At 42.4% G+C, this 20,295-nt stretch overlaps 2 protein-coding genes across 5 annotated transcripts; one reads left to right on the top strand and one right to left on the bottom strand.

Annotated features, from left to right (window-relative positions):
- The first annotated feature begins 364 nt into the window (after positions 1-364).
- rad54l2 (RAD54 like 2) lies at positions 365-14,872 on the top strand. Of its 4 annotated transcripts, none has more exons than XM_037101050.1 (22): positions 365-571; positions 2,222-2,420; positions 2,618-2,906; positions 3,167-3,303; positions 3,415-3,555; positions 3,644-3,876; positions 3,972-4,154; positions 4,245-4,378; positions 4,456-4,652; positions 4,885-5,227; positions 5,344-5,521; positions 5,774-6,004; positions 6,189-6,307; positions 6,809-6,927; positions 8,238-8,337; positions 8,427-8,632; positions 8,852-9,021; positions 9,505-9,701; positions 9,941-10,125; positions 10,276-10,365; positions 10,453-10,545; positions 10,901-14,872. In XM_037101050.1, exons 2-22 carry the CDS (start codon positions 2,273-2,275, stop codon positions 11,917-11,919), a joined length of 4,512 nt encoding a protein of 1,503 aa, XP_036956945.1. In that variant the 5' UTR covers positions 365-571; positions 2,222-2,272; the 3' UTR covers positions 11,920-14,872. The 4 variants fall into 4 exon arrangements, with proteins under 4 accessions (XP_036956945.1, XP_036956944.1, XP_036956947.1 ...); XM_037101049.1 differs by lacking the exon at positions 365-571 and adding an exon at positions 582-727; XM_037101052.1 differs by lacking the exon at positions 365-571 and adding an exon at positions 600-731.
- Positions 14,869-17,316, bottom strand: LOC119021075 (cytochrome b561 domain-containing protein 2). The gene is made up of 3 exons (XM_037101053.1): positions 16,900-17,316; positions 16,773-16,810; positions 14,869-16,047 (listed from the first exon to the last, which is right to left on the bottom strand). The coding sequence occupies exons 1-3, from the start codon at positions 17,027-17,029 to the stop codon at positions 15,544-15,546; spliced, it is 672 nt and encodes a 223-aa protein (XP_036956948.1). The 5' UTR covers positions 17,030-17,316; the 3' UTR covers positions 14,869-15,543.
- Between the last annotated feature and the right edge of the window lie 2,979 nt (positions 17,317-20,295).

Here is a 20,295-nt window from a genome sequence, read left to right as displayed (position 1 = left end):
ATATCTTTTTCCACTTAATGTTCAAGGAAAACGAAAATGTAATACTTTTTGCACTCTTAAATTTGTCCATAATGACGGCCTTTCTTCAAAACAGCTCCACAATAGTGTCTTAATGTGACATTTGTTGCGTTAGACAATAAATTAGTTCATAATTTAATACTCATGTTTATGATTATTAATAGTAGCCTGTTAGACACATAATGTGTTTTCGCATAAAAATCTAATTACAACCGTTTTTACGTCTCTGTTCGTAGAGTATTAAAGAGAATATTGAAACAAGTCTATTTTGTCTTTTAACTGGGTAAAGGCAGGTTATTTAGACTTGAAATATCGGGAAAAAAAACTGAGTAAAATGTTTATTTATCCGGTTACTTTTCAAGTGCATTGTTGCCGGACTTTTTCACTCCCGGAACGTTTGTTAGAGCAACCTGTACGGGGACGGTATTTGTGGTCACGCTGGAAAAATTGGAAATTAGCAACGTTCATTTACACACTTACAGTACGGATTAATTGATTAATCGTTGTGTGCACCGCGAGGTTGATTGTAAAGTACAGCACAGTCGCATGCAAGGTAAGCTCCAACAGCCGCCGAACGTGTGACTTTAACTGACGGGTCTTACCTAACCGACAGTGTTAGCCTGGTTGTAATGCAGGCTAGCATTAGCTACACGGACGTCCCACCTACACAATATAAGATTGTTATCTCACAACGACGACCAACAAAACAGTAGGTCCGACAAGAAAATCTATGTTTTTCCCCCCAGCCCAAGTGACGACCAGCCACCCGGGTTTGCCGCCACTAATGCACAGCAAATAATTACAACAGTTACGTTATTTCAGCGTTTGAATTTGCGTTTATTGTTGTGTAATTAGCTAGCATATTAGTCTGCTGACTCAGCCCGAGAAACGACAGTATTTATGTGCTTTCAGCGAAGTGGCCCAATGAGCTTACTAACAAATGCTTGATGCTATTGTTAGCAAACACCAACAAGACACTGATGGGAGAAGATAGGTTGCAGAAGTAGCTTCATGCTACTCGCTAGCTGCCTCCATCCAGGGCTCCAGAGCCGCTGGATGAGAGCCCTCCTATTGGTCGGGTCATGAGGAGCGTAAACTTAAACATGAGACATAGATTGTGTGTTGGACGGTGTAGCATTAATGTAAACATACATGCAGCCTGACAATGATCATTTGTACAGGCAAAAATGGAGACCGAGCTCTGTACAGTAGTGATGTAGCTGCACCCAACTTGCCTGTCACACAAGAAGAAATTCTTAAATTCATTAAATGTAGAGGTGGGTCTTCCATCTAGTTTTAAACGTTTGTCCATGCCTTTGTCATTACTGACCCTACATCAATGTTATTACCCTGAAGTCTGTTATTGGGTCAGGGCTTGATAAAGAATAAAGTTAGATTATGGTTAGGTTATGGTTACCCATTACAAAGACAACCACTTCGGGTTAGGGACAATGTTAAAGCTACTATAAGGAGAATACCTGGTTATGAAACAGTCCCGATTTGATACTGGTGCCTCTTTATGTCTTACATAAGCAAGCAAGGCCATCAGTGAGAAGATTGTTGCTGTCTGTATGTAGTTTTTTTTTTTTTTTAAGGCCCACTGCAGGGTACGTGTGCAGGCTGGAAGAGGCTGTGTTTACATTTCCCTCAGCCAAGATACAACGAGAAGTATGTTAGCCAGTCGTAAAGGAGCAGGAGGCGATTGTTATTTTATTTTGTTTACATGTTGTGGTTCTGACAGTGGAAACACTGGAATCATCAATATATCGGAGTTCCTTCTAGTAGCTTTAAGCACAAGTTAATGTAATCGGACACACAAATCAATGAGGGCCCAGACTTTTTCCACAATTGTAACGTCTTTATTGGGTTTGCGCTCAGTTTCAGCCCATTAAAATGGCAGCCCCCTACTTTAATAAGGGCCAAATAATTACATCATGTCCTGTCTGACATCTATGCTGAGTCTATATTCATCAGGGAATTGACTTGTGTACCTGGTGTACAAAGCTCTCAATGATCTGGCCCCAGGTTATATATTTGACATATAACAAGCCAAGAGATTTCAGATGTGTTAAGTCACACATCAGTCACACAAGTTTTTTTCTGGCCTTGTCATTAGTGTGACATAGCTGGTTGTAAAATCTCACTGTCAGATGACAAGGTACACCATTTCAGTGTAAGGATGTGATGTGTTTTATTGTCTCAGGACTCCTGATGAAGGTGTGTAGGTAATACTTTGAGAGCCTTGCAAGACGCCATGTCTGAAGAGGCGATTTCAGAAAGTGACCTGGAGCCCAGCCTCAACAGTGAAGAGGAGTACATGGAAGATGAGGAAGAGGAGGACTTGGAGGACATGGAGGAAGATGAGGATGATAATGATGGTGACGATGAAGACGATAGTCTTGGTGAGTGACAAATGAAAATGCTTATTACTGTAATTTTATTTTAGCATAAACTTTAGCTGTATGTGTGTGTCCGTGTGTGTTTTGTATTTCATTGAATCATGATTAGGAGATTAAACATGTAGTAGCACATGTATATCAGACATTAATGCTTGTAAACTAATCTTCAAAGACTAAAATACTGTCTATTATCTCTCAAGAACGACCTGCGAGTGCCCAGGATGGCAGGGACTCCGCTTCAGCTACCTCCGGAGAAACATCCTCACCACCTCCATCTGGGCCTGCGTCCCGTCCATCGTCCAGGTCTCCCTCCAGGCCTTCCTCTCCCTCTAAGCCTCCAACCAGCCCAGAAAACTCGGGCAAGATCAAGCCACCTTCCAGCAAAACAAAGAAACAAAAAGCCTCCAAATTAACCAAATCCTCAAAGTCTTCAAAAGGCTCCAAACCTTCCAAGCCATCCAAGCCTGCACACATGAGGAAGAATATCAGGTACATGGATCATTTTCACATTTTCCATCAGGTGTATTACACAATTAATTGATTCAAACTTAAGTCTCAAATATATTGGGGTTTCCCTTATTTGCAATGATGTCAAGGTACAAAGAAATATGCAGAGTTGAACATTTTTACATTTTACAAGGGAACTATAAACTGAGATCAAGTAGTTTTAGATCCAGCGGCAGTCAGAGTGTCCCTCTTAGCCTTTAATGTTTGTATGTAATCTGAAAGTTTTTTCCATCTACTTACAGGAAACTGCTGAAAGAGGATCAGCTGGAGGCTGGGACAAAGGCTGCTCAACAGGAGGAGATGGAGAGGCGGAAACGGCTGGAGCAGCAGAGGAAGGACTTCCCTACCCCAGCACCAACTGGCCCAGAATCTCAGCTAGGTGACTGTCCCTCTGAATATGACCTCTCCATATGACCTTTCATATGACTTTTTTTTTTTTTTTTACACTTTCTATCCTAAATCTCCTGATACTTTCCAATCTCTCCAATAGTGGATGCTGCCTCACTTTTAGGAGAGGTTTCTCACTTGGTTCCTGGTCTCCTGAGCAAGCAGGACGTGATCTGCCTGGACAGCAGTGGTGATGAGGACGAAAAAGTCGACCCCAATCTGCCTGGACTTGCAATTGAAGATGGTAAGATATGTGATATTTCTTTCCAAGTGATTCCAGAAAATATAAGAATTCAGCTAGCTGACAGACTGTGTTTACCGCCATGATGCAGCGGATATAATTGAGCTTAGTTCTGGGGACGAGGACGCCCTGCAGATAAGCAGCGAGTCGGCTGATGAGGATGCTGGCACCAGCGGCTCAGAGGAGAGCAGCGGGGCGCACACCAACGACAGTATGAATCTGCCTGATGCCCAGGGCCGGGTGCTGGTTAATATCAATCACCCTGCAGATGAGAAAGACCTTTTCCTTGCTCCGCAGTTGGCCAGGGCCGTCAAACCTCACCAGGTATGCGTATTCCCACTCTCTCGCGAACCCTCAAAACACGAGCGCTCAGCAGATTAACTCAGTCTTGCTTGTTTGTCTATTGTCTCATCTCTCAGATCGGGGGGATCCGGTTTCTCTATGATAACCTTATCGAGTCTCTGGAGCGGTATAAGACCAGCAGTGGCTTTGGCTGCATCCTCGCACACAGCATGGGGTTAGGCAAGACTCTGCAGGTCATCTCCTTCATTGAGATCCTACTGAAGAATACTGAGGCTCACACTGTGCTGGCCATTGTTCCTGTGAGTAATCCAACTGTATAAGAAATATGTAATCGCACAAGCAGACATTATTTAGATTCAACTAACCTCCTTTGTTTCTTTCATTAAAAGGTAAACACACTTCAGAACTGGCTGACAGAGTTTAACCTCTGGCTCCCGCCACAGGAGGCCCTGTCCCCTGAAACTGACCCCGCAGTCATCACAGGCCGCAATTTCAAAGTTCACGTCCTCAACGACGAGCACAAGTTAGTAGCATGTTGTGCGTGGGGTAAAGTATCCGCTGTATATGAGCAGTTATTCACGCTGACTGTGTGACCCCCAGAACGACACTGGCCAGAGCCAAGGTTGTGGAGGACTGGTCCAGAGACGGAGGGGTGTTATTGATGGGTTATGAGATGTACCGCCTCCTGTCCATGAAGAAGAGCTTTGTTATGGGCAAGAAAAGGAAATCGAAGAAGCCCGCAGGACCAATCATCATCGACCTGGATGAAGAAGACAGACAGCAGGAGCTCATGAAAGGTCAGACAGAGGGTGAATAGAGGTGCTGCAGTGTTAGACAGTATAAGGAAAAATATGTTTACATGGAACCATATTAACATTTTGTAGTAGAAGCTAGATTTAAAAAAAAAAATGGATGAATCTTAAAAATCAACATAATATGGGAACTTAAAAGAGTGTAAGAGATATAATTGAAAACATGAATTTACAATGTGATTCATATTAATTTCAATCTTCCCTTCCCCCTTTCAAGGTATTGAAAGAGCCATAACACGGCCTGGCCCAGACGTGGTGATATGTGACGAGGGTCATCGCATCAAGAACTACCATGCCAGCACATCACAGGCTCTAAAGAACATCCGCTCCAGGCGCAGAGTAGTCCTGACGGGCTACCCTTTGCAGAACAACCTCATTGAATACTGGTGCATGGTGGACTTTGTTAGGCCAGATTTCTTAGGCACACGTCAGGAGTTCAGCAACATGTTTGAGCGGCCCATACTGAACGGGCAGTGCATGGACAGCACGCCTCAAGATGTGCGCTTGATGCGTTACCGCAGCCATGTGCTACACAGCCTGTTGGAAGGATTTGTCCAGAGGTAAACATTCTGTCAGCGCTTGATTTGATTATTGGACATCTTGAAAGTAAATCTCACCTTTTTCTGGATAATGGTAATCTGTCAGTGTTGTCTGTGGCGTTTCTTCTGGGTTACAGACGTGGTCATGATGTGCTGCGCGACCAGCTTCCCTCCAAGGAGGAGCATGTGATCTTGGTCCGGCTTTCTCCCATTCAGAGGGCGCTGTACACGGAGTTCATGAAGCGCTTTCGAGAAGCGGGGAACAACGGCTGGCTCGGTCTAAACCCACTCAAAGCCTTCTGTGTGTGCTGCAAGGTGAAGCTGTTTTCCTTGCCGTTAGTTAGAAAACTCAACAACGTGTCTCGACTTTTTTTAGAGATGAGTACAGAGGTTCATTTTGTTGGCCTATTAAAATGCTAACATAAGGGATGATGATAATATCAGCACATCATTTTAACAGCTAACAAAGACCTTAAAATTAATATCAATCAATGGGAAAATACAGTATTCTGCATCCATACCTGGTTTGGCATTTTTTGATCACAAAGGTCTACATTTGTCTTCCAGATCTGGAATCACCCTGATGTCCTCTATGAAGCGCTGCAGAAGGAGAATCAGGCCAACGAGCAGGACCTGGACCTTGATGACATTACTTCAGCTGGTAGCACTCGCTGCTCTGCGCCGGGCGCTGGCCTCAAGGCCAAAGTAGCCGACTCGAGCAACAGCAAAGTCAACAACAGTCTGCCACCGATCAACCCCTCCCAGGACAGAGCCAATCAAGTCATTACATATGAATGGGTATGTCATGACACAAGCTGTTTTCTCTGTAGCTTAGTTTTGCAGCTAGAAGAGCCCACTTGTTTCAAACCTCAAGCACTGATTACTCTGCACAGCCTGTTATCTCATTGTGTTGTTGGTTTGTTGTCTCTTTCTTTTAAATTAACTTCTAACACAACAGCCTTTGCTTCTATTTGTGTCCCAGGCAAAGGACATCATGTCAAACTACAATACAGGAGTTCTGGAGAACTCTGCCAAGATGGTTTTGCTCTTCCATTTGATTGATGAGAGTGTGGGAAGAGGAGACAAGATGTTGGTCTTTAGGTAACTCCTCTGCTCTGCGTACACTGCATTAAACACAAATCCACCATTAAGCAGCTTAGAGAAGAGGGTTTCTTTGCATTTCAGTTAATTAATGAGACTTTTTTGGGGGGAGGTTTATGCAAACTGTTGGATGTTAATATTTTAATCCTCATACTGCTTATGAGATTTGCTGCATCATTTCCAGGTTACTTTTGTAAGCAGGAATTTCAGAATTAACCAAAAGTATGACATTTAGTGAAATATAACTGATGGTTGTTTGTAGCCATATATGTACATACAACAGTTCTGATGACTATTAAAGGGGGGTAATGTAGGCTGCAGGTTTTGAAAAGCAGACCTCAAGTCAAGCATTGCACTCCTATAACACTGTTTGACTCACTGTGGACAAACAAATAATCAGAATCAATAAGCAGACATAAAGACATTGCCACACATTCTTCTTTGATTCTAAGTGCTTGTCTCTTAGACCATTCTAACGTGTTTCTGCTGTGTACCCTCCAGTCAAAGTTTGTCCACCTTGTCCGTCATCGAGGACTTCTTATCAAAGAGGCCCATGCCGACGGGCACCTGCTCCCCTGACACTCCGAGCAAAACCTGGGTTCGCAACCTCAATTACTACAGTGAGTTCGATCTGTGCTCTCCGTCTTAACCAGAAACTCACCAGAGGGTGTGGTCATCAGCACAGAAACCTCAAAGCTCTGATTGTCTTTATTGATTTTTTTACCAGCAGCTGAAATTTCTTCAGTTCTCCCTTTTGAACATTTGGCAATTGAACACTGTGGGCTAGAAACAAATGTAGGAGCATGATACTTACAAGATGTTTGACGTTGTTCTTTTTGTATATGTTGTACATGTTTTCCTTAAACATAATATCTCGGTTCACTTTAAATCTACCAACACACTGAGGCAGAAACTTGTCCATCCCAAGGACAAAACACCCAGGCATAAACAGAGTAATGTAGTTATGCTGTTCAGTGCAGCCAGGACTGTGCAGATTTGTACATTTAGGAGACAAAACAACCTCTCCAAAAACAAATGGCACAACACAGGAGGTCCAACTCCTCAAATCAACACTCTGCTGTCCACACACATCTGAAGGAAAATTATTCTTTCAATGTAAACAATGTAAAAATCTTGATCAGAGAAGACAGAAAGTTTGAAAGAGTCCTAGTCCTAGAAACTCATATGAAGGCTGGTTTGACCAGCAACCCCCAAGTGGCCCTAACGACTCTGAAACTCCCAGCTGACACGTGTCGTCCGACTCTGTAAGGACACTCCCACACAGAGTTTAAAAACCTACAACTCCCATCCAGTTAGCTAGAACTAAAGAAGTCTCTTGGATGAGAGGTGAAATAGCTTCAAGAAACTGAAACAAGTCCAGTTACCTATGATAGAGCACCTAGACCTGGAGAGAGTTATAGATTCCTACAGGCATTTTATACTGCTCTGGCAGCACTTCTCCTGTTTGAATTCAATAGAAATGTCCATGATTAATAATCTCCCAGGTTGATGGTAAAGTGGTTCTATGTAACAATTTGTAGCAATTTACATTACTGATCACCTTTTTATTGGGCTCTTATCAGCCGATTGTGACAAGACCTTGTCTGTCTCGCTTTTGGTTGGAATTCTTTGTGAGGGACTTGGGTCTGATTGTCCATGAAATTCCAAACAATGAGAATATGTATACTTTATCAAGTGCCTCATCTCAGTGCCTCTCTCCCCTCTGCTAACAGAGAGTAACAGTGGCTAATGTTAGCTTAAAAAAGGACTCCGCTGACATAAATGAACAGCCAGTTACCAGCACAACACAGAGGTTCCACAGAGCCAATTTAAGTATTCTATGAAAAATGCTACCAAGATACTTCATGTTGCTGTGAGTTTAAGTGTGTTCAAGTGCTTTAGTCTTAAGACAATGTGTGTCTGGCTACAGGACTGGATGGGAGTACATCTGCCTCAGAGAGAGAGCGACTTATCAATCAGTTTAATGACCCAGAGAACACTGCGACATGGGTCTTCCTACTTTCTACAAGGTATGTGTCTCCGCTCTCTAGTTCTTTTTTAAATCTCTTTTTCACACTGGGAGATGTTTTGACATTCATTCGCTGTGTTTTACTTTCAGAGCGGGCTGTCTAGGGGTAAACTTGATCGGTGCCAACCGTGTCGTTGTGTTTGACGCCTCCTGGAACCCATGTCACGATGCCCAAGCGGTGTGTAGGGTGTACCGCTATGGTCAGAGGAAACCCTGCTACATTTACCGTCTGGTCTGTGATTACACCCTGGAGAAAAAGATTTATGACAGACAAGTCTCCAAACAGGGCATGTCAGGTAAGAAATTTCTACATGTTTGTTGGGCATTTTATCTGAGAATTTGTTCATTCTCCTTTGTTTAAATGGACAATTGGGACTTTTACGAGTTTCAACGTGCTACTGTATTTTAAGTCTTGCATAAACACACTCAACTCAAGCATATTTAACTAGATTTGATATGAAGAGTTACTTGAGTCATGTCCAGTCTTAAAATGTTGTGTGTCTGTGTGTTTGAAGACCGAGTGGTTGACGACTTGAACCCAGTGCTGAACTTCACTCGTAAGGAAGTGGAGTCACTGCTGCATTTTGTGGAGGAGGAACCTGGCAAGATCTCTCTGACGTCCCCAGAGGACATGGAAATAGTGATCTACCAAGCTTGTCGCCTTTACCCACACCTCATCACCAAGGTACAGTCGCATGATATTGTTTATTTGTTAACTTAGTTAAAAACAGATCCTGGCGAGTGCAGCTCTGAATATTTTGATGCTCCTATTTGTGCTGCATGTATGTTACATGTTTAATTTAGGTCCAAGTGGGCCAGTGGTCTTTGGGCACAAAAAACACAACCAGCTTCACGATTTGGCTTTGTGTTGTCATCTATATTTATCAGCTATAATTTCACTGATATGGTAAAAAGATGATTATCATCCTGGAATATATTGTGTACCTCTAGTAACAGTTTCATTTCCCCAGCTTACTAAGTAAAACTGAAATCCTGTCTGTCCGCGGTGAAATAAGTACAGCAAGAGAGGAAAAGTACTAGATTAAAACTATCCTCTTAATATTGTGATGCTACGCAATCAGTGAGTTTTCTCTGGCATGGAAACCTGCGTAGAAAATCTGACCTGATCTGTAATACAATTTTCTATTTAATCCTTTTGTCTCTCTAGCAACCTTTCCATCATGAGTCTCTGCTAGTGGACCGCAAGGAGTCCAAACTGACCAAAGCAGAGAAGAGAGCCGCCAAGAAGAGCTACGAGGATGAGAAACGAGCCTCTGTGCCCTACTCTCGCCCCTCATATGCCCCCTATTACCCAACCAGTGATCAGACGCTCACAAACATACCAGCGTTTAACCAGCGCGGCTGGTGGGTTTCAGACTGGATTGCTTAGCTTGCATTTCTTCTGGTGTATCTCATGTATGTTTATGTGTTGGCCAACAAATGCTAATGGTTTTGTTTTTACGGTAAACCGGATTCCGACTAGCTATTCCACCATTATATATAAAAGTCCTGTGCTTTCAGGCAAAAACACACCTCTAAAAATAAACTCAATATGTATGAGTCTGTGTGTGAGCGTCTCATGAGTTCAGCCCTCATATTCTCAGGCGTCCCATGGCACGGCCAGATGACAAGCCGGTGGCAAGTGTCAGGCCCATCCAGTCGACCCCAATTCCCATGATGCCTCGCCAGGTCGGCATGGGCATGGCTGGCTCCAGCTCTGCCGGCAGCCTGCCTGTCAACTTCCTGCAGAAAGCTGGAGTTTATGTGCAGAGGATTGTCACCACAACTGGTAATGTGTCATATATTTAAATGTTTAAATCTCCGAAAGTACCAAACACGATGTGAATGAATTTACATATTGAATGTTTCAATAGAGGAAACACGAGTAATGTCTTGTGGAACCTGATGATAACGTCATCCTTTTTACCTGGATTTACAGATATAGTAATCCCAGGAGCCAACAGCACAACAGATGTTCAAGCTCGAATCAGTGCAGGAGAGAGCATCCACGTTATCAGAGGATCTAAAGGTAGTTGCAATGGCACAACCGTTGCTCTCTGCATACGAGTCATTTTGAGTTACTGCCTTATCACGTATTGTTTTTTTTCCACCACAGGTACCTACATCAGGACGAACGATGGAAGAATTTTTGCTATTCGATCTGGAAAGATCAGTCGACCAGCAGTTGTAGGCTCTGCTGCTTCAAGAGGTATGAATTCATATTTATAGTACTTGGTTCCAGCTGCATAGTGTAACTACAACTCACACCGATTTTAAGGTGGTATTCTTTTGCAAATTAAGCTCAGCTGACTTGTCAACACTATGTAGAAATGGTATACAAGGTCTTCTGTGGCTCTGGAGGGAGATTTCTCAAGTCTGAGAAAATAGCCCAAGTGATGCCATAACAGTTATCCGTGATTTGGCTTTTACACAAAATCTGTGTGCAAAATACACACAGATTTTAAGTAAAGAATCTTATTTCTACGATTGACCTTTCAAGACTTAATTAATCAGAGTCACGTGTCTCCTGACATTTTATGACTGAGTTTGTCTCTCCCCCACAGACTCCCAGGGCCCCCTGATTCATCCCGTCAGCAATGGCTGTTCATCCCCCGGGGATCAGCAGCAGTCATCCCCCAATGGGGAGCAGCGGTCCTCCTCTCCCTTAAGCTCTGAGATTCTCAGAGAGATCAGCCGCTACACCTCATCCACGGGCGATGCCCCCGCCAGTGTTGGAAACGAATTGCCATCACCAACAGATGCGTTGGCTATACGAGCGGGGAATGAAGGCAGCTCACAAAGCAGCGAGGCTGCCGATTTCAGCAGGCAACTCACAGATGACATCCTTACTTCGACTTTGGAGGTGCGCGGCAGCAAACGCAGGATTTCTGACAGCCAGGGCAACACACAAATAGGAGGCAAACGCACCTCTGCTGCCAGTCATTTCCCCGGACTGTCCATGGGCTCTGGTGGGCTCAGTTTTCCTCCCATGGGTCTGAACTCGTCCTCCCTACTGGGAAACCTAGGACACATGAATCATCCACTTCTGATGGGTGGCAGTGGTGGATCATCATTCCTTCAGACACCAGGACAAACGCTAGCTGACCTACAGACCATGTTCCCTTCTGCAGGTTCGGACTTACTGAGACAGTCGGCCACTGGGAACGGACACCTTCCCAGCCCCTCCTCGTCCTCCCTTCCCACCGTTTTCTCCTCTGCTTCCACCACAATCCCCATGTCCTCCCCATCATCGGCAGCACCTTCTTCTTCACTGGCGTCGGGTTCTCTGCCCCCGTACTTGATGAATCCCAATATGGCCGGCCTGCTGTCGTCAGGCTTCCCTCTCAACTACAGTCAGTCCCTGCTCTCTGAGCCCAGGATGTTCCCCACCCCTCTCCTCTCTGGGTCAGGGGGATTCCCTGCACCCAACTCCAGCTCCACCACATCCAGTTTCCTCTCCCATTTCAACAATCCAACCTCCAGCCTGTTGGGGGCAGCTCTGACCCAGCCGGACAGACATCACAGTGCAGAGAACGGCGGCAGTAGCTCTGATGATGATGTTATAGAGGTGACAGGACAGTAGAGACTAAACAAATCCTGGAGGCAGTTTCACACAGATCATTTCATCAGTCATGGATAACATAAAGTTCATTAGGGATGGGAATGGTTAAACATTGAGTGAATATATTTGTTCTGTTACAGTATCTGCCCTTGTTATATTCTGAATGTGCGAACACATCAGAATGTGAGGTCAAAGAAATAAAAATGTAATTAAATTCTACTCAAAAGAAGTGACTGGGAATCTAATATCCGTTGATTATTTTCTACATTAATCAATAAGTTGTTGGCCAGTAAAATGTCAGGAAATGGTAAAAAAAATGTCCATTCAGCTGTCTTTGAATGTCAGTTTTCTGTCATAGAGGAGGAAAAGAACCAGAAAATATTTATGGAGGTGGAATCCGATAAATGAATTACTCAAACCTTTCTCTCAAACTCAAACAGTTAATTGTTGAATGCCTCCCTAGAATCTGAAAAAAAAACCAACCTTCAAGAACTAAAAGCTGAACCGTTCACCCTGATGACAAAATTAAGTTGTAGAGAATTTAAATGTGGTTCTGCCTCATTAGACATTCACATAATCATTTGTGACTTAAACTGCATTCCCATTCCTAATGTTAGCATTATATTTGACACAAACACACACTCAAACACACTTACACACACACACACACACACACACGGACTCTCACCCACAAATGAGAGAATGAACATGTACCTTAATGACTTAATGAAGTCAGAGTAACAAATCCTTATGCTGAATATCCCTGGACTTGTTCAGCTGGAGCATCGGAGCAGTGGGACCGGAGCTTTGTTGTACGGGGACCAGCTGAATTCCTCTCGCGAGGGCTCTCTAGCCTCTCCGTGCCGCGCCGTTAAGTTTAATTTCCTTTGAATTCAGGAGGAATAATGTGATGAAAACCCGTTGGATTGTCTCTTGACACATTACTGCTGTGAAACAGTTGAGTGCGAAACCAAAATTTGACTTGCTGTTACACGTGTCTGCGGAGCGCTAATGCACTCATTTTTCTTCAGCACAGTGTCCTTTTCTAGTGAGCTAAACTGGAGAGCACACACCACAAATCAACAGCAACAGTGGCGAGAGAGCAAAAGAATCCTTCGAGGCTTACCTTTAACAGAAATTTTAGGCTTTCAGAACATATTTTAGTCTTTAGCAATTTGATAGATATTGTAGCATCCGCTGTTGAAAGGATATTATGTGTTATACTATAACTGACCATGTTGATACTTTGTAAATAGTCATTATCATTGTTTATAATGCAAGTCAATACTGTGCAGTGTGTAGATTTTGGTTGTAGGGAGATGGTTTATTATCACAGCGACGATCACAACGAGAAATATGCCCTCGCATTGATGCCGAGGGAGACAAATTTCTGTTCAACTTAATTATTTGTTTTTCTTTCTTTTTTTTTTTTTTTTTGGTTCCTTTACAACTAAAATGAATGTACTTTCATGTTAGCCTTTGATAACACAGGGGCTGGGACAAGGATTCGGACTGTGTTCTTTCATTTTTAGCCTTAAATAACACAAAGGGGTCTTGAGTCTTTTATCTTAGTACATCCTTTTTACGAAAAATCTGTCGGAAGAACTACAGGGACATTGGGACAGTCGGTGTCAAACTCTCAACACAAGTGTGGGGCAAGTTCAGGATTGGGACTAAAGGCGCTAAGCGTGGGAGCCAAAAGGAGCGCAAACCAAGGTGTAACTGTCACTAGCTCATTCGCAAGCACCCGTATTTTGTTGCGTTTCGTTCTCCAGTGTCCTCTCCCATCATCCCTCGGTCGAGCTACGTGTAGTTTAATAAGGGTTACTTGCAGAGCCTTGCTGAGAACAAATATTACCTAAACTGTAGAAAACATCACATTCATGTTGCCCGAGCATGTGAAACCTTGACTCATCGTAGCCGCCAACGTTTCTTCACAACCATCTGTGACTGTGAGAGATCCGGGTCAGGAGATGCGGTGGCCTTATCAAAACTGACAGCACCATGATGTGGTAGCTGTTCACAGAGGTGCGTCTTTACAAGCAGTGCAGTGTAAGTAGCTTCTGTCAGTCGTGTCAGTCAGTATCTGCAGTGCTGTAGGGAGTTTAGGTCTTCGCTGTTCTCTGTAGCCTTGTGTTTCTGTGCTGTGATGACACCTCAAGGTATGTAGATTTAGGAAAGTCCCTTTAGTCCGTCGGTTAAATAAGCTAGACTCAGTGGTTATTAGCCTTTAGAAAACACTGGATAACCTGAGAAAACAGGTCATTCCCTATGAAGTTACAGTTTTTTAAAACATTTTCTAGAGCTGTTTTCTCCATGGGGACCTTTTGCTCCCACAGTCCTGAGTACTGTTCACTTCTTTTTTTTTTTTTGAGTTGCTTCTAAATCCTTTCTCCGTTTTTCTTCTGAATGCTTCATTTCTATCACGTCTCCATTTCTCTTCATCGCAGTTTCGGAATTTGTGATGATTTGTTTTTTGAAGGTGAAGCCAGCACTTTGAAAAAAGGATCATATATCTGCTTGCGAACTGTACGAGGTACATCACACCGACGCCGTGGTCTCTTCTCAGTCTGTTGGAAACACGTTGCATTCGGATCTTTTGGAAATCACGAGTTTGTAAAAAAAAAAAAAAAAAAAAGTAACCTGTCTGCCATTTCTTGTCAGTTATGTGCATTTTTATGTTTCATGGGGATTCTTCATTTTTAAAAGAATGATTTTTATAACTTCCTATTGGTGTTCACTCTCCTGGCAGTTGTTTCCCTTATTTCAGTGTAAGTGTCTGGATTTTTATTTATTTATGATGGAAAATATATTGTTTTTGTAATAACATTTTTTTTTTTAACCTTTTGTTCACTTTGACCCCTTGACGGCTGATCCAGTAAGAATTTCGTACATGCAGCCTAGCTCGCAGCAGAATATGACTGTGTTATCAATGTTATTTTAACAATTAAACACTCTTCTATTGCAGTGTGAATCTTTCACATATCCTTTTAATTTACAACATATCCTCACTATGATTTCCATTTGTATTTAGTTTATTCAAACATGTGACAAGTAGTCAAATACAGCATAAATTATCAAAAGGCAGGATATTAAGCAACCTGAGATACAAAATTCAACATAAGTTAATATATTCTGGGACACAGAACAATGCGGTCATGTATCCAAAAACCTTTTTAGATGACCCACATAAACAAATGAAACCATCAGTGAGAAGATATTTCTGTATACTTCTTTGTTATATTTAAAGGATAAGTTCACCTAAAAATCAGGATTCATTTGGTCATAAACTGAAGTTAGCGAGGCTACAGAAATATCAGAACCAACTACAACAACAAAAAGCCCTACAAGAAGGGGGATTGTCTCCAAATTGCTAGTTAAAAATGAAGGAGATATGACCTCTGTCCTCAATGATAGCTACAGTCCTGTGTATATGAGTACAAAAAACAAGTTAAGAAAAGCATTTCACTATCTATTATTTGCCACCGGTGCTTCATGAAATAATAAGACCTTCAAAAAGTCTTGCAGCTGCAGAAATCAGTTCCTTCTCCACTTTTATACAACTTAAACTGAAATATAATTCTCACAATCCAAACTCAAGTGTTCAGTGGGTGTTTCGTTAAAGTGTCAGTACTGTGTCTTCTGTCAGGACTGCAGCCGTCTCTTAGCCATGTACGCGCTGGTGACTTGGTTCATTATGATGAGGGCAGGGAGAGCAGGGCAGAGCGCTGACAGGTACCAGGCGTATTCCCTGACAGACGCAGTGAACCAGGCCGAGCCGAGGCCGAGCAGCAGGCTGGCGCTGCCGAGCAGGTACGTGACCAGTCCGGACGCTGCGTGGTAGCGTTTGAGTTTGGCCAGGGACCAGCCTTTGGCCAGAGAGTGGTAGATAAGAGGCACGGCTGCCAATGACTGCAACGCCACCACACACACCGTGAGCAGGCCCAGCAGACCGTGCCATGAGGTGAAGTGGGGTTTACCGTTCAGGTGTTTGTTGTAAGAGATGGCCGCCACACCCAGGAGGGCACAAGACACACAGAGGCACTGCAGGACCCAGTGAACCCGGCCTTTTGTCTTGTGTGGAAGCCTCTTGATGGGCGAGCCGTGGGGGGAGAAAAGGAGGATGGCTTCTGTCATGAAGAATGAGAACTGGTGGAAAGGAAAAGAAAAGAGATGTAAACATGGCAGCTGCTCACCATTATTTTCACCATGCCTTGGTCTGTAAATTGTAAAAAGAATCATTATCACAAGCAATATTACTTAAAGTAGACCTGTTATGCTATTTCTCCTTTCCCTCTGTGTTTTATATGTTCTTGTGCGTGTAAATATCTTGAAAGTTAAAGTGGTCAAAGTCGGCACCAACAGAAGCTCCTCTCTCCCACAGCAAACACTGCTCCTGAAACGTCTCGTCTGTAGTCCTACCTTTAATTCTGTGACTCTGCTCAACTTATTGGCAGAATTTGTGCCAAGTGACTAGTTTGGCACGAGAAAATTGATTTTAGCACAGCTGCTTCTGTTGATGTTAGTATGGCTGACTCAGGCGTGTGTGAGCTGGCCAATCAGAGGAGACTGGGTACATACTACTAGGTACACCTGAAAATGAGCACAACATGACTCTTTCGACTATAAATTAACCTAATAATGTTCCATCTTATCTCTTCAAATATCATATATCATATGTTGAAACTGTACACCAGTGGAGCTGAAACCAGTAAATGTGGGGCATTTCTCTCATAATCAGTTTTCACATAAAGCATTTTTATGTGGATAAACCGATTGATTACCTGTTTCACATCTGAAAATGGAATATAAAGGGGTTTATTTTGTTCGTTTTAATTTAACGTAAAGGACTGATTTTGAGCGCTTCAACTCACCGCCAGTGTCATGAAGAAGGGATGCCAGGAAAACAAACCTGGAACAAAACAAACATAAAGTTAACAAAACAAATGTTATGCCAGCTCGGACAGAGACGTGGAGACGTTTGAACAGCAGAGCACTCACTTGAACCAGGTCGAGACAGAACCGCGACGGTCACAGTGAAGACAGCACAGATAATGTGGGTCAGCGCTGCAGCGCCCGCTCGGATGTAACCGTAGAACCGAGGCTCGGATTCACTCTGTTTGTGGGCCATGTTAAAGACCACAGACAGCCGAGGATGCTCACCGTTAACCGACCTGCGTCAGGATCACCTAAAGTGAACTCGCAGAGAAAATACGGAAGTTCAGGCCGGTACCGGTCTGAGCTCTGAACTTTGTCCTCCGGACTGTTTATAAATATATCTTCAGATAAACTTAATGCAAAGTTCAACATGTCACCGTGTTCTCAACACAGATACTGACCATGCATCCCTACGTCATTATTCAATAGGCCTGATTAGTTCAGTTATCTAAGAATACACCGGTAGTTCAGCGTTACGAGGTTATGACGCTATGCCAAAAAAAAACAGGACTTCCTGTAAGGTTTTTCAGAATAAAGCGTCGCCAATAGGTATAATAATAATAATAATAATAATAATAATAATAATAATAATAATAATAATAATAATAATAATAATAATAATAATAATAATAATAATAATAGAAACCTCAAAATAGTATTTAGGCTATAGTATCTAGGCTGCATAGGCTACTCAGTGTTTGCATGTTCCATCTGTGCTTGATCTGAATCAGTCTGATCTTTATTTGGTTGTGTTACACCTGTTATCCTTTTTACTGGCTCATTAATTTTTGCACCTCAACTAGCTCTGTTATAGCGCTGTCAGACTGAGTTGCATCTAATTAAACAAAACACACTGAGACACCTGTTCACTAACCTTTCTTTGCCACTCAACAGGAAATAGCTTAAAACCAAACAATCCTGCAGGCACTTGTCAGAGTTCACCGAGCAGCGTTCTCCCAGATTTTGTCTGGAAATCCTTTTTGGATGTGAAACAGAAATAGATCAGTGACACAAAATCCTCAACCCTCTTTAGTTTTCTTGTAGACTGTGATTATGTCATTCCTCATTCAGCACAGAGAAGGATTTTCCATTTTCCTGAGAAATGGGGAATAGTGGTTGCTGTGAATCCAAGTGCTCATTTCATGCTAATAAATATTTTAACCTGTTTTTGTGGTGTTTAACGCTTCACGCTTTTATTCTGAAACTGGAATGCCCGGAAACTTCCTCTTCTTATTTTGGTGAACTTGCACCTACTCCGCTGTTGGCTGACGTGGATGCCTTCTAGAAAAATTTCAGGCATGCAAGAAACATGTTTTTTTTTTGTTTTTTTTTCCTGGTTCACTCAGGAAGCTGTAGGCCCAAAGTTGTAAAGTCTAAAAAAGTAAGAATGTCTTCTATGTGGGTGATGTATGTATCACTGACACATTCATTTAAACCACCACAGTTGGGCTGAAGGTTGCAGTGAGTGTAAAATCTGTTATGGTGGCGTGTTGTTGGTTGAGTTGGCGGGTGCAGGATGTACTGCCACCCATTCCACATCCAGCAGCTCAGTGGACAGACAGACTGGTCAGCTGTTCTTATGTTATTGTGTTCCAATAACTCTCTAATAAGCTTGTGACTGTGCAGGGCCTCCACACTGGGCAGCAGGCACAGCAAGAGAGAACAACAGCATGGTCATTCAGTACATGCCTCTCTCTCTTTGTGTCTTTCTATGTCTGTCTTACAATCACTGCCACTCGTACACTGTTTATTCTTTGTTTCTTTGTTCATTTTTCTATGAGAGGAGTCAGACTTGGCTCTGGCGTTGTCCAGATGGTGGCGCTAAAATATAAAACATAATCAGAACATCTGGAAACTGGTTGTTTTGCAGATTAAGAGTGTTTCTACAAAATACATGATAATTATGTAAATAAAATGAATTTTTATAGATGTCTCGACCCAGTACTACATAATTGGTGATAATCAGCTATAGACCTAATTATACACTTGCATTGGTTATTTTTCTGAATTGTATGTTTTCTTTAAACACTCTTTGCTAAAAGTACTTTCCCCTTTTATTTAAACACTTGGGTAAGATTTTGCAGAACTTAAAGGTGAACTATGCAACTTTCTTACAGGCCTATGAACAGACAGTGCGCTTGATAGAAGGAAGGGCAGTTATCAAGAATGAGTATGCGTTTTAGACATACTTCAAAGCCGCATGTTTATATTTATGTTCATTAAAGCAAAACAGGCTCGTATTTTGACTTATGTTGGGTTGGACAAAAACAGTTCCCATCATGAAGTTCTGCAGCTCAAGGATATTGGAATATATAAGCAAAACTGTTACTAAGAAAAGGTTAGATTTAAATGCTTTTTCGTGTTTTCTTTTCCATCAACATTTGATATTTGTTCTTGGGCATGTAAAAGGGGTAAAAAGGTCAATATCGGCACCAACACAAGTGCCCCCTTTCGACAGAAAAAACTGCCTCGTCACAGAAAACATCAGGAAACACCGCCTTTAATTCTGTGACATCACACTACATCACCATTTCATACATTTGCATAAGTTATGCCTCACGGCTAGTCCAGCACATAAGAATTGATTTATCACAGCTGCTTTATTGCTGTTTGTGGTGCTGGCTCAGGCAAGTGTGTGCTGACCAATCAGAGGAGACTGGGCAATCAGGAAGAGGGTCTTTTAAGAGACAGGAGCTTGAATAGAGCGTTTCAGACAGAGGGGGGATACAGAGCTGCAGCACTGGACAGTATGAGAAGATTGAAGTGTTTTTTGAGAATTAATCCACATAAACCTATTGTAGTGGTTATCCAAAATGAAATTCTGAACCTGAAAATTAGCACAATATGTCTCGTTTAAAGGTTGATTTTTGAGTCCCATTTCCATCTCCCAATACTGACACACTGGGATTGTAGGTCGGGCTGGCTGCCATTACAGTGTTTCAGTTGGGAAACCCAAAGGGTCAGTATTTGAGGAGTTGGGAAGGAAACCCAAATATCAACACTTCTCACAAGTTGGACTTTAGCTACTTGTAATGGAATATTTTGACAATGTATTGTAGCATTGCGTCAAACTGTCATGAGTCTGAGAACAGCCAGCATATACCTTAAAGTTTCATTCTATGAATTTAAAGATGTCTTTGTTTTTTAATACAGCTGTTGCACATGTGTACCTAAAAATATTTTAAGTAATTATATTAGCAAAACAATTCCCCACACCCTCTCTTGATACTTGCAGCTCCATCTACTGTGAATTAAATGAGAGAGTGGTACTCAGTATGAATCCTCACGATATTCTAACATGCATGTCAGAGTTAAGAGAGACAAGAAAGAGTAAGAAGAGCTCTTCATCTACCATATTTGAGCCTGGAGGCTTTTTCCTCATTGAGTCATTTCCAAATGTCCCTTAATTATTCATTAAAGGGACTATTCATTCCACTGACATAGCTGCCATCAGAGAAA

This window comes from Acanthopagrus latus, chromosome 6 (genome assembly GCF_904848185.1).
Source record: "Acanthopagrus latus isolate v.2019 chromosome 6, fAcaLat1.1, whole genome shotgun sequence".
Classification (NCBI taxonomy): Eukaryota; Metazoa; Chordata; class Actinopteri; order Spariformes; family Sparidae; genus Acanthopagrus; species Acanthopagrus latus.
Note: the sequence above shows the minus strand (reverse complement) of the source record. Positions and strands in the feature narration are given on the sequence as shown.

What these genes read in the sequence shown, in the direction of transcription:
- rad54l2 (XM_037101050.1), top strand. Translation starts at nt 2,273, where the DNA reads ATGTCTGAAGAGGCGATTTCAGAAAGTGACCTGGAGCCCAGCCTCAAC. An exon ending in CCTTCTGTGTGTGCTGCAAG is followed by an intron (nt 5,522 to 5,773) that starts GTGAAGCTGTTT and finishes TTTGTCTTCCAG; the next exon opens with ATCTGGAATCACCCTGATGT. An exon ending in GTCTTCCTACTTTCTACAAG is followed by an intron (nt 8,338 to 8,426) that starts GTATGTGTCTCC and finishes TTTTACTTTCAG; the next exon opens with AGCGGGCTGTCTAGGGGTAA.
- LOC119021075 (XM_037101053.1), bottom strand. Translation starts at nt 17,029, where the DNA reads ATGGCCCACAAACAGAGTGAATCCGAGCCTCGGTTCTACGGTTACATC. An exon ending in TCTGTCTCGACCTGGTTCAA is followed by an intron (nt 16,811 to 16,899) that starts GTGAGTGCTCTG and finishes GTTTTGTTCCAG; the next exon opens with GTTTGTTTTCCTGGCATCCC. An exon ending in CCTTCTTCATGACACTGGCG is followed by an intron (nt 16,048 to 16,772) that starts GTGAGTTGAAGC and finishes CCTTTCCACCAG; the next exon opens with TTCTCATTCTTCATGACAGA.